Source organism: Taudactylus pleione, unplaced genomic scaffold, assembly GCF_031769625.1.
Source record: "Taudactylus pleione unplaced genomic scaffold, aTauple2 ptg000893l, whole genome shotgun sequence".
Classification (NCBI taxonomy): domain Eukaryota; kingdom Metazoa; phylum Chordata; class Amphibia; order Anura; family Myobatrachidae; genus Taudactylus; species Taudactylus pleione.
The window spans coordinates 233,453-247,345 of record NW_028285294.1 but is presented as its reverse complement, the minus strand read 5'-3'; the positions used below and the strand labels follow the sequence as shown (position 1 = coordinate 247,345).

The window sequence follows — 13,893 nt, the reverse complement described above, 5'->3', positions numbered from 1 at the left end:
AATTGATGTTTCACAAGACTTAATATAATACAATTATTATTTATGTTTTATTTATAGAGCGTCCGCAAATTCGCAGCAAAGTGCAGGGAATAGATACCTTGCACATGTCTTTATAAAAGGGACATAATCGACTAACTGCAGCAGGTTATTAATATAGCTAATAGCTGCGCTGTAAGGAGCAGTAACAGTGCGGGGAACTAGACCTAAGCAGTGTCAGCTGATTACATTATGTATTATAACATATACAGCACATACAATAACACGTCTCTGAACACGCACCCTATACGGTGACCTGACCGTTGTGAGCCAGAATAGACCAGATGGGAACGTGAGAGGTGTGTGGACGAGCGATTACTGTTGGCTCAGTGATCACGTGTCCTATAAACCAGGCCTTGGCTTCTGGTTTGTACAGCAACAGCATGGTCAGAGACAGCACAGCAGACACTTACACGGAAGCCTGACAGATGGGTCCCAGCTGTGTAAACCACAAAAGCGCCAGGTTCCATTTACCTCATGGGCCGCTAACAGCAAGGTCATCCAGCCACCACCCACTGCCCTCATTCTCATGGTTTATATACTGGGAATTATTAGCAGTTCTCACTATGTATGTGGTGTGGGCAGGGGAAGGAGTAGCTATAACTATTATATATTTAATCACTATGTAAAATGACGGTAAGCTTGGTAGTGTGTTTTCAGTGGTTCTACCGAGCTCCCTTCTGGTGTCACTGTTGGGAAACAAGTGAATGACAGGTCAGAGATTCAGCACTGTGTCTGGAGGGAGAGCAACCAATACGTGTCAGCCTCACACTGACCCTGACATTGATTGAAAGCAAAGTGACAATTTCATTTATAGTAATGTCACTGGCTCCTAGTGACTGGATAGGCTACATTCTCAGTGATGTCACTGTCTCCTAGTGACTGGATAGGCTACATTCTCAGTGATGCCACCGGTCCTTAGTGAGAGGATAGGCTGCATTCTCAGTGATGTCACTGGCTCCTAGTGACTGGATAGGCTACATTCTCAGTGATGTCACTGGTTCCTAGTGACTGGATAGGCTACATTCTCAGTGATGTCACTGGCTCCTAGTGACTGGATAGGCTACATTCTCAGTGATGTCACTGGCTCCTAGTGACTGGATAGGCTACATTCTCAGTGATGTCACTGGTTCCTAGTGACTGGATAGGCTACATTCTCAGTGATGTCACTGGCTCCTAGTGAGTGGATAGGCTGCACTCTCAGTGATGTCACTGGTTCCTAGTGAGTGGATAGGCTGCACTCTCAGTGATGTCACTGGCTCCTAGTGACTGGATTGGCTGCATTCTCAGTGATGTCACTGGTTACTGGTGAATGGTAAAGCTGCATTCTCAGTAATGTCACTGGTGAATGGTTAGGCTACATTCTCAGTGATGTGACTGGCTACTGGTGAATGGTTAGGCTGCATTCTCAGTGATGTCACTGGCTACTGGTGAATGGTTAGGCTGCATTCTCAGTGATGTCACTGGCTACTGGTGAATGGTTAGGCTGCATTCTCAGTGATGTCACTGGTTACTGGTGAATGGTTAGGCTGCATTCTCAGTGATGTCACTGGTTACTGGTGAATGGTTAGGCTGCATTCTCAGTGATGTCACTGGTTACTGGTGAATGGTTAGGCTGCATTCTCAGTGATGTCACTGGCTACTGGTGAATGGATAGGCTGCATTCTCAGTGATGTCACTGGTTACTGGTGAATGGATGGGCTGCAATGTAAATTAATTAGAGGAATATATGCAAAAGCAGCCAGTATTTACTATGATAATGATGACTAGTGGCAAACCTAGCGCACAGATAGGGGGTGAAGGTACCAGATGAAAGTGCAACTCTGCATGTGTGTAATATACATACAGTGCGGGACAGCCAGACTCTGCATCAGGTCCAAAGTGATCTGAAACTCATTACATGTCATGTCTGCTTTACACACCGCTCTGCACCTCTGTGACTACACGCCGCTCTGCACCTCTGTGACTACACGCCGCTCTGCACCTCTGTGACTACACGCCGCTCTGCACCTCTGTGACTACACACTGCTCTGTACCTCTGTGACTACACGCCGCTCTGCACCTCTGTGACTACACACTGCTCTGTACCTCTGTGACTACACACTGCTGTGTACCTCTGTGACTACACACTAATGTGTACCTCTGTGACTACACACTGCTCTGCACCTCTGTGACTACACACTGCTCTGCACCTCTGTGACTACACGCCGCTCTGTACCTCTGTGACTACACACTGCTCTGTACCTCTGTGACTACACACTGCTCTGCACCTCTGTGACTATACACTGATCTGCACCTCTATGACTATACCCTGCTCTGCACCTCTATGACTATACACTGCTCTATACCTCTATGACTATACCCTGCTCTGCACCTCTATGACTATACACTGCTCTGCACCTCTATGACTATACCCTGCTCTGCACCTCTATGACTATACATTGCTCTGCACCTCTATGACTATACATTGCTCTGCACCTCTATGACTATACCCTGCTCTGCACCTCTATGACTATACCCTGCTCTGTACCTCTATGACTATACCCTGCTCTGCACCTCTATGACTATACCCTGCTCTGCACCTCTATGACTATACACTGCTCTGCACCTCTATGACTATACACTGCTCTATACCTCTATGACTATACCCTGCTCTTCACCTCTATGACTATACACTGCTCTGCACCTCTATGACTATACCCTGCTCTGCACCTCTATGACTATACACTGCTCTGCACCTCTATGACTATACCCTGCTCTGCACCTCTATGACTATACCCTGCTCTGCACCTCTATGACTATACACTGCTCTGCACCTCTATGACTATACATTGCTCTGCACCTCTATGACTATACACTGCTCTGCACCTCTATGACTATACCCTGCTCTGCACCTCTATGATATACACTGCTCTGCACCTCTATGACTATACCCTGCTCTGCACCTCTATGACTATACCCTGCTCTGCACCTCTATGACTATACACTGCTCTGCACCTCTATGGCTATACATTGCTCTGCACCTCTATGACTATACACTGCTCTGCACCTCTATGACTATACACTACCCTGTGTGGGTTTCCTCGCTGAATAGAATATGCGTTACTACAGCAACAGCTTTAAAGAGACATTAGTGCATAAAACAGAAGCCTTTAGATGCCATAGCCGGGGTTGGAGCAGACATAAAGGGAGTTTGGTATATATGTTTCATGCACTGAGACCCCTGGACACAGGGACTTACCACATACAGCTGCTTCCACAGCGAGGCCCATTCTTGCAGCGTGGATGTCACCTCTGTGACGAGAGGGTCTTCCACGGGAACCACGGTCTCATACTGCCTGCAGAGGAAGAGGAGAGTCACATGAGGCCGGGGGACACTGTCACATATTAATGATCCCTATGTCAGCCCGCAGTCAGTGTGACATAGGTGACAGACTGCTCTCTCTGAGTCACCCTGCAGCATAATAATGTGTCACCCTCATTCTGCGTTCCCTGATATCACGCTGCGCTCTCCCTCCATGCCTGGGCTCCTCACATTGCTGGGGACCAGAGACAGGGACATTTCTACAAATGGAGAAACAGCGCATTTTATTCTGCGCAAATGCATCTGTCAGCCGAGCCCATGGCTTCCCAACGCACACGTACAGCTGGATTGTTTACAGAAAATATAACAATGAGACTTCAAACACCTTCAGAGCAGAACAAGGACACAGGCCTGCGTTTCATTTCTCCTATAATATCTTACAGGCCTAGCTGATGGATGTGACAGGACATTACAGACCCACAATTGTGGCTACAAGTATGAAAGAACTGGACTAAAGATACATTAATGGTCATTTTTGAAGACAGTGATGCTCTATGAAGAAGGAATTCTATACAGTCTTGGTATTACTGTAAAGAGTAGGCACCGGCCTGACACCGTACGCTCTGCCCTCCCTGCCCTGTGTTATGGAACCGCAGAGGGACAATAGGAGAAGGAAGAGGTGGGCGGGGCTTGTTGATGCAATCTATGTCATCACAGCATGTGCCCGCCCACCTTGTGGCAGAATGACCTGTACTCACCACAAGGATACCCGCACGTGTGGTACCAACACATACAGAGCTGCAGCCTTCGGTGCTGGTTTGCAATAATGAACGGTTCTGGTGGCTGCAGAAGGCAAGGCCACTGCTAACCACAGCGTAATGGTACCGGGTGACAAACGTGACCCCACATGTGAGGACTGTTTTCCATAAGTCACCAGATTGGCTGTTTGATGATTTATCCTCGAGCTGATAGCGCTTCATTAACGATGTGCCTATGAGTTGGATTTATAAAGCGGTAAATGTTGGATTTAGGGGTGTACTTAACCACACTGTGGCCGGAATGCATCCCGCCGATGATGGCATGCATACTGGCGTTTGGTAACTCTCCTGAAAACAGCGTTCCCTTGCGGTGTCGAGCAGCCTGGGTTTATGACCCGGAAATCCGTCTGCGCCTGTGCGGGCGTCTGGCAGAGTCCTAATGTACTTCATTGGTCACACTCTTCATCAAACTACCACTATTCACTAATAAACTGTATTAGATAAACCAGAGGTTCCCAAACGCGGTCCTCAAGGCTCCCCAACAGTTCAGGTATTAGAGATGGTTCAGCGCAGGTGGATGAAGCAAACTGGCTGAGGTACTAATTAAGTCACCTGTGGTCAAGCATGGATACCCTTAATACACACATGCCTACCCTCCCGGAAATTCGCAGGAGGCTCACGTTTTTTCAGGTACCCCCCGCACCCCCGGAAGGGTAGGCATTTCTTCCGCCTTTCTGCCCACAATAGTAGGCAAGTATGCCTTAAAACCTGGCCTGTTGGGGCGCCCTGAGGACATTTGGAAACCTCTGAAATAAAGGACTCTATTTACTACAATCCGCATATTGAATGCGGATTGTAGTGTGATATTACCGAGTGAATTCGCATTGCGAATTCAGGCAATATCACAGGGATTTACTATAAATCCCTTGCAGGGACAAAGCTTGTGATAAAGCTCTGTCCCTGCAGATCCCATCCGCACTCTAGTTGCGGTATTTTCGGAAAAAATACCGCGACTAAGAGTCCGCGCATGCGCCGACCCACCGTCGCCGCTGCTACCCCCCACCGACGCTAAGCCCCGCCCCCCATGATCGCAGACCCCCGTGACCCCCCCCCCTCTCTTCATTACCTGCATCCTCCTGGCCTCCGGTGATCTTCTCCGGGCTTCCCGATCAGGTGATCTCCCATACTGCACTGGGGCCCGATCACCTGATGACCGGGCCGCAGTGCACTATGGGAGACCAGCTGACCGGAGAGGAGCCATCACCGGAGGCCCGATCACCGGTCCCTGGATTCAGGTAAGTAAAAAAAAAAAAATTGTTTCAATTTTGTTTTTTGTTTTTTTTACAGCAATCAGCTTGCGGTCTGTTTAAACCACATAGCTGATTACTGGTACCGGCTCCCGCCTCTGCTCTCCCCGTTAGAGCAGAGTGGGAGCCCGGTAACCGGGGGAGACCCTGGATAACGCCAGGTGGCGTTATTATCACAGGGCTTCCCCCGGTATTTTTTTAGTAACTCTGGTCGGATCACATTTCCCATTACAATTATGGGAAATGCGATCTGCTTTACTAAAAATAAGTGATACTAGGGGTTGGAGTAGAATTTTACTAATTCTACTCCAATTGCCCTGTAATAACTACAGGTGAAACTAAAATAATGTGAAAAGGGTGTGAAAACACCCCTTTTCACTTTATTTTAGTAAAAATAATGTCAATAAATAGAGCCCAAACTGTCTTAATACCTTGTATCATACTTGCCTACTCTCCCGAAACGGCTGGGAACCTCCAGAAAATCGGTTGGTGCTTCCGGACCCACGGAAAAGATGGCAAGGCTCACGTCATCATAGCACTGACCCCTCTTCACAATGCTGGAAATCTTGGTATTGTGTAGCGGTGGTGGGGCCAAAATGATGCGATCGTGTGGTCACGCCCCCGATCCGCTTCTAATGCCGGGTAATATACTTAGCCATGCCCCCTATGCCACGTCACTCCCCACGCTATGCCAACCTGGCTGCCCCCTCCAGAAGGCAAGCTTGTCTTGTATCACTAGTTCTCAATGCAGAAGCTGCAGCCAGAATGAGTGATGCAGCCCATCGATGGTTCACCATACATTATTATTGTACCATCGATGGCATCATTGATGTTGACCATCAATGGAAACCCACCGATGGCCATCCCTAGAACACAGAGAGAGACTACAAGACAAGTATGAACTTTCCAGTTGCATGTTTAGTGCAAGAAGGGTTCAGCTGCTGTACCCCTTGAGGGAATCGCTCTGTTAAGCCCGCCCCCTCATGGAAATTCACAGCGATTATGCATATTTCAACTATATTATCACTTATTACATATTTCTCATAGAATCGGGCCATTAGACCTCGCCCCCAACGCTCAGAACCGCCGATCCCCACTAACATTCTCCCCACTTCACTAGGAAGTGAGCAGAATGCGGGAGAAGTGCCTACCCTTCCGGGGTGCGGGGGGGTTAGCCGAAAAATTGGGAGCCTCCCGTGAAAACCAGGAGGGTAGACATGTATGCTTTACGTACAAAAAAATTTACACATACTTTTTTAGATATTCAACGTCAAAGGTCACATCATGTGACCTTGAAATGTTAAAGTCAATATTTAAACATAAAACTATTTTTTTATGAAAACTATGGTCCCTTAGCTTCAAAACAAGACCAACATGAAAGTTCTACCACCATTAGAAGCAAAGTTATGATTCGCTTTATTTGACCTTGGAAGCATAAAATGTACATTTTTGTCATGTTTGCAGCCCTGTACAATGAGACGATCTATCACCGAGGACTAAAATGTTACATATGAAAGTTACTTTATGGCGTCTACCATCCTTCCAAATTTCATGAAAATCTGAGACGGACGGGCTGGAAGCTGTGATGATTTGGCATGGAATGACCCGCCCATACATTACTGTATCCTACATATATTATAGAGGAGACACGCCATACATTACTGTATCCTACATATATTATAGAGGAGACACGCCCATACATTACTGTATCCTACATATATTATAGAGGAGACACGCCATACATTACTGTATCCTACATATATTATAGAGGAGACACGCCATACATTACTGCATCCTACATATATTATAGAGGAGACAAGCCATACATTACTGTATCCTACATATATTATAGAGGAGACACGCCATACATTACTGTATCCTACATATATTATAGAGGAGACACGCCATACATTACTGTATCCTACATATAATATAGAGGAGACACGCCATACATTACTGTATCCTACATATAATATAGAGACACGCCATACATTACTGTATCCTACATATATTATAGAGGAGACACGCCATACATTACTGTATCCTACATATATTATAGAGGAGACACGCCATACATTACTGTATCCTACATATATTATAGAGGAGACACGCCATACATTACTGTATCCTACATATATTATAGAGGAGACACGCCATACATTACTGTATCCTACATATATTATAGAGGAGACACGCCATACATTACTGTATCCTACATATATTATAGAGGAGACACGCCATACATTCCTGTATCCTACATATATTATAGAGGAGACACGCCATACATTACTGTATCATACATATATTATAGAGGAGACACGCCATACATTACTGTATCCTACATATATTATAGAGAAGACACGCCATACATTACTGTATCCTACATATATTATAGAGGAGACACGCCATACATTACTGTATCCTACATATATTATAGAGGAGACACGCCATACATTACTGTATCCTAAATATATATTATAGAGGAGACATGCCATACATTACTGTATCCTACATATATTATAGAGTAGACACGCCATACATTACTGTATCCTACATATTTTATAGAGGAGACACGCCATACATTACTGTATCCTACATATATTATAGAGGAGACACGCCATACATTACTGTATCCTACATATATTATAGAGGAGACATGCCATACATTACTGTACATATCTTGTGGAGGAGACAGCATAGATTACTGCACATATTGTATATCATGGAGGAGACACGCCATACATAACTGTACATATATTTTGTAAGAGACATGCCATACATTACTGTATATATCTCATAGAGGAGACAATTTACATTACTGTACATATATCATAGAGGATATATGCCATATATTTCTGTACATACATCATGAAGACATCAATTTATCTGAACTGTACATTCATAGTTTAATAAAATTACATCTTTCATGCTGAAATATCCAAGTTTGTCCACAGAAAGGCAGCTCTCCTTAAAGCATTGTCCACCGAAAGTTATCTTCCCATAAAGCATTGCCGAAAAGCAGACCTCCCATAAAGCATTGCTAACAGAAAGTTAGCTCCCCATAAAGCATTATCCACAGAAAGTTAGCTCCCCATAAAGCATTATCCACAGAAAGTTAGCTCCCCATAAAGCATTGCCCGATGAAAAGCAGACCCCCCATAAAGCATTGTCCACAGAAAGGCAGCTCCCCATAAAGCATTGTCCACAGAAAGGCAGCTCCCCATAAAGCATAGTCCACAGAAAGGCAGCTCCCCATAAAGCATAGTCCACAGAAAGGCAGCTCCCCATAAAGCATAATCCACAGAAAGGCAGCTCCCCATAAAGCATTGTCCACAGAAAGACAGCCCCCCATAAAGCATTGTCCACAGAAAGGCAGCTCCCCATAAAGCATTGTCCACAGAAGGGCAGCTCCCCCCATATAGCATTGTCCACAGGAAGGCAGCTCCCCCCATATAGCATTGTCCACAGAAAGGCAGCCCCCCATAAAGCATTGTCCACAGAAAGGCAGCTCCCAATAACAGAAAAGCAGCCCCCCATAAAGCATTGTCCACAGAAAGGCAGCCCCCATAAAGCATTGTCCACAGAAAGGCAGCTCCCCATAAAGCATTGTCCACAGAAAGGCAGCTCCCCATAAAGCATTGTCCACAGAAAGGCAGCTCCCCCCATATAGCATTGTCCACAGAAAGGCAGCTCCCCCCATATAGCATTGTCCACAGAAAGGCAGCTCCCCATAAAGCATTGTCCACAGAAAGGCAGCCCCCCATAAAGCATTGTCCACAGAAAGGCAGCTCCCCATAAAGCATTGTCCACAGAAAGGCAGCTCCCCCCATATAGCATTGTCCACAGAAAGGCAGCTCCCCCCATAAAGCATTGTCCATAGAAAGGCAGCTCCCAATAACAGAAAAGCAGACCCCCATAAAGCATTGTCCACAGGAAGGCAGCCCCCCATAAAGCATTGTCCACAGAAAGGCAGCCCCCCATAAAGCATTGTCCACAGAAAGGCAGCTCCCCGTAAAGCATAGTTCCACAGAAAGGCAGCCCCCCATAAAGCATAGTCCACAGAAAAGCAGCCCCCCATAAAGCATTGTCCACAGAAAGGCAGCTCCCCATAAAGCATTGTCCACAGAAAGGTAGCCCCCATAAAGCATTGTCCACAGAAAGGCAGCCCCCCATAAAGCATTTTCCACAGAAAGGCAGCTCCCCATAAAGCATAGGGCCTGATTCAGAGCCGTTCGCTATTTGCGTTCGTTCGTTCAAAAACAAGGGGTGGCTATTCAAATGATCCGTTCGCAAATTGCAGTCTGTTCACACCTCTAAGTCTGAACGAGCGAGCAAAACATACGCTCGTTTATTTGTTAAAAACGCCCCCTGGCCGCTCGCACCATACGTCATGTCCGCTATTTATTAGATTAATCGAGTACATCGACCAGCGTATGAACTGCTCGCTATTCTTGTGGTTGGTTTTTGCTACCACAATCTTGCGAGCAGTTCTGGCTATAAAATAACCCAGTGACGTGGTCAATGACGCTGCTGTATTAATTATGCACACCCATAAAATGCCCGTTTTGACCTTTAAGCACGCCTGCGTTCTGATCTCCACTCCCCGTTTTCAAGCACCTTCCCCTGTTACCACCCACATACGCCTCTTTCTGTCACTCAAAATAGCAGGCATTCGCTATATTGCGAGCACATGAATTTCGGCCGCACTGACTGGTTCGCGCATGCGTATAACGATCCGTACGCATGCGCAGATGTGCGAACATCGCTCGGAACGAGCGTACTGCCGCTAGCGAGTGGCTCTGAATGAGGGCCATAGTCCACAGAAAAGCAGCCCCCATAAAGCATTGTCCACAGAAAGGCAGCTCCCCATAAAGCATAGTCCACAGAAAGGCAGTCCCCCATAAAGCATTGTCCACAGAAAGGCAGCTCCCCATAAAGCATTGTCCACAGAAAGGCAGCTCCCCATAAAGCATTGTCCACAGAAAGGCAGCTCCCCATAAAGCATTGTCCACAGAAAGGCAGCTCCCCATAAAGCATTGTCCACAGAAAGGCAGCCCCCATAAAGCATTGTCCACAGAAAGGCAGCCCCCATAAAGCATTGTCCACAGAAAGGCAGCTCCCCATAAAGCATAGTCCACAGAAAAGCAGCCCCCATAAAGCATTGTCCACAGAAAGGCAGCTCCCCATAAAGCATAGTCCACAGAAAGGCAGTCCCCCATAAAGCATTGTCCACAGAAAGGCAGCTCCCCATAAAGCATTGTCCCCAGAAAGGCAGCTCCCCATAAACCATTGTCCACAGAAAGGCAGTTCCCCATAAAGCATTGTCCACAGAAAAAAAAGTTAAGTGTGTTCGCACTGTCGACCCTTCTGTCAGATCGTTCTTCCGATGCGCCACCAGCAGTAGCACCGCCTTTGTGAACGTGCAGAATTACACCTGTCATGTGGTTTGCTACACACTACATGAGCACATGTAATACAGCCATGTGTTTGTAAAGAATCACCCTAGGACACTCTGCAATACAGACTAAATTATTTTTTTAATATATTATTATTATTTTTTCTCAATAAAATGTCACTTGTTGTCAATAATGGTATGTGCAAATGCATTGAAAAAGCATACACCCTATACATCTTTATTACGAAGCTAATATAAAGTGTAGTAATCCATAGTGGCTGTTTCCATGACTCATTACACCTGTAGAGTGTGTACGGTGGTACAATCTTTTCTTCCAATATTTTTGGTCAGATGGGGGAAGAAGATCACAGGTGCATGCGTGCGTATTGGCACTGCTGTTGGGACTTACGATCTTAAATGATGTCGAAAGTAGAATCGATTGAAAGTGTGACTGTACAGGTGTGTACCCAGCTTAGTCCATGATCTACAGCTATACCTAGAATTACAATACTGACCAGTGGCGGCGCAGTCAAACGGGGGAGCCACACCAATTGCCACCCCAAACGCTGCCAAACACCACCGGACAGGACTCACTGGAAGTTGGTGGGGGTTCCCCTATTTGACTTTTGGACTGCGCTGGAGCCCCACCTCTGGAGCTGCCATTGGTACTAACCACATTCCTGTACATATATCATAGAGGAGACTATCTGGACATTCCTGTACATATATCATAGAGGAGACTCTCTGGGCATTCCTGTACATATATCATAGAGGAGACTCTCTGGACATTCCTGTACATATATCATAGAGGAGACTCTCTGGACATTTCTGTACATATATCATAGAGGAGACTCTCTGGACATTCCTGTACATATATCATAGAGGAGACTCTCTGGACATTTCTGTACATATATCATAGAGGAGACTCTCTGGACATTCCTGTACATATATCATAGAGGAGACTCTCTGGACATTCCTGTACATATATCATAGAGGAGACTCTCTGGACATTAATGTACATATATCATAGAGGAGATTCTCTGGGCATTCCTGTACATATATCATAGTGGAGACTCTCTGGACATTAATGTACATATATCATAGTGGAGACTCTCTGGACATTAATGTACATATATTATAGAGGAGATTCTCTGGACATTCCTGTACATATATTATAGAGGAGACTCTCTGGACATTCCTGTACATATATCATAGAGGAGACTCGCTGGACATTCCTGTACAAATATCATAGAGGAGACTCTCTGGACATTCCTGTACATATATCATAGAGGAGACTCTCTGGACATTCCTGTACATATATCATAGAGGAGACTCTCTGGACATTCCTGTACATATGTCATAGAGGAGACTCTCTGGACATTCCTGTACATATATCATAGAGGAGATTCTCTGGGCATTCCTGTACATATATCATAGAGGAGATTCTCTGGGCATTCCTGTACATATATCATAGAGGAGACTCTCTGGACATTTCTGTACATATATCATAGAGGAGACTATCTGGACATTCCTGTACATATATCATAGAGGAGACTATCTGGACATTCCTGTACATATATCATAGAGGACACTCTCGACATTCCTGTACATATATCATAGAGGAGACTCTCTGGACATTAATGTACATATATCATAGAGGAGATTCTCTGGGCATTCCTGTACATATATCATAGTGGAGACTCTCTGGACATTAATGTACATATATTATAGAGGAGATTCTCTGGACATTCCTGTACATATATTATAGAGGAGACTCTCTGGACATTCCTGTACATATATCATAGAGGAGACTCTCTGGACATTCCTGTACATATATCATAGAGGAGACTTGCTGGACATTCCTGTACAAATATCATAGAGGAGACTCTCTGGACATTCCTGTACATATATCATAGAGGAGACTCTCTGGACATTCCTGTACATATATCATAGAGGAGACTCTCTGGACATTCTTGCACATATATTATAGAGGAGACTCTCTGGACATTCCTGTACATATATTATAGAGGAGACTCTCTGGACATTCCTGTACATATATCATAGAGGAGAGTCTCTGGACATTTCTGTACATATATCATAGAGGAGACTCTCCGGACATTTCTGTACATACTGTATATCATAGAGGAGATATGGTGGACATTCCTGTACATGGTATGCAATTGGGAAGCCGGCTGACATAAGCCCGACAGCCGGCTTCCCGACTGCTTTACCCCGGCGAGGGTTAAATGACAGGCATCTAATTGTAGACGCCTGTCATTTTACCGATGCCGGGAGACCGGCGCCCGGCATCCCGATCAAAGTAATGCCGGGCGCCGCAGTGGACAGCTGCCGGGGGGGGGGGACTTAGGGGTAGGCACCCCCCGGGGGGGACTTGGGGTTAGGCACCCCCACGGGGGGGACTTAGGGTTAGGCGGCGGGGAAGGGGGGGTTAGGTTTAGGCACTTAGATGGGGGATTAGGGTTAGGCACTGGGGGGAAAGTTAGGGTTAGGCACCCCTAAGGAGAGTTAGGGTTAGGGGGGTTAGGTTAGTTCATACTTACCTGTGGCCGATCTGGATTTTCAGCCGTGTTGGCCTGCTGCTGTCGGGATTCGTATGTATTCCCTGTACATATACCATAGAGGAGATATGGTGGACATTCCTATATATTAATAATAGAGGATTTTTGGACATTCCTATACATACATCATAGAGGAGACTCTCTGGACATTCCTGTACATATATCATAGAGGAGATTCTCTGGGCATTCCTGTACATATATCATAGTGGAGACTCTCTGGACATTTCTGTACATATATTATAGAGGAGACTCTCTGGACATTCCTGTACATATATTATAGAGGAGACTCCCTGGACATTCCTGTACATATATCATAGAGGAGACTCTGGACATTCCTATACATACATCATAGAGGAGACTCTGGACATTCCTATACATACATCATAGAGGAGACTCTCTGGACATTCCTGTACATATATCATAGAGGAGACTCTGGACATTCCTATACATACATCATAGAGGAGACTCTCTGGACATTCCTATACATACATCATAGAGGAGACTCTCTGGACAT

General features: G+C 45.6%; 1 protein-coding gene across 1 annotated transcript in view; it reads right to left on the bottom strand.

Annotated features, from left to right (window-relative positions):
• The window catches only part of DOCK3 (dedicator of cytokinesis 3), a 394,022-nt gene that overhangs the window by 230,843 nt on the left and 149,286 nt on the right, over window positions 1–13,893 (bottom strand). Inside the window, exon 5 of the mRNA XM_088459078.1 lies at window positions 3,278–3,374. Coding sequence (XP_088315204.1) covers window positions 3,278–3,374 — 97 coding nt within the window. The remainder of the gene's footprint in view (window positions 1–3,277; window positions 3,375–13,893) is intronic.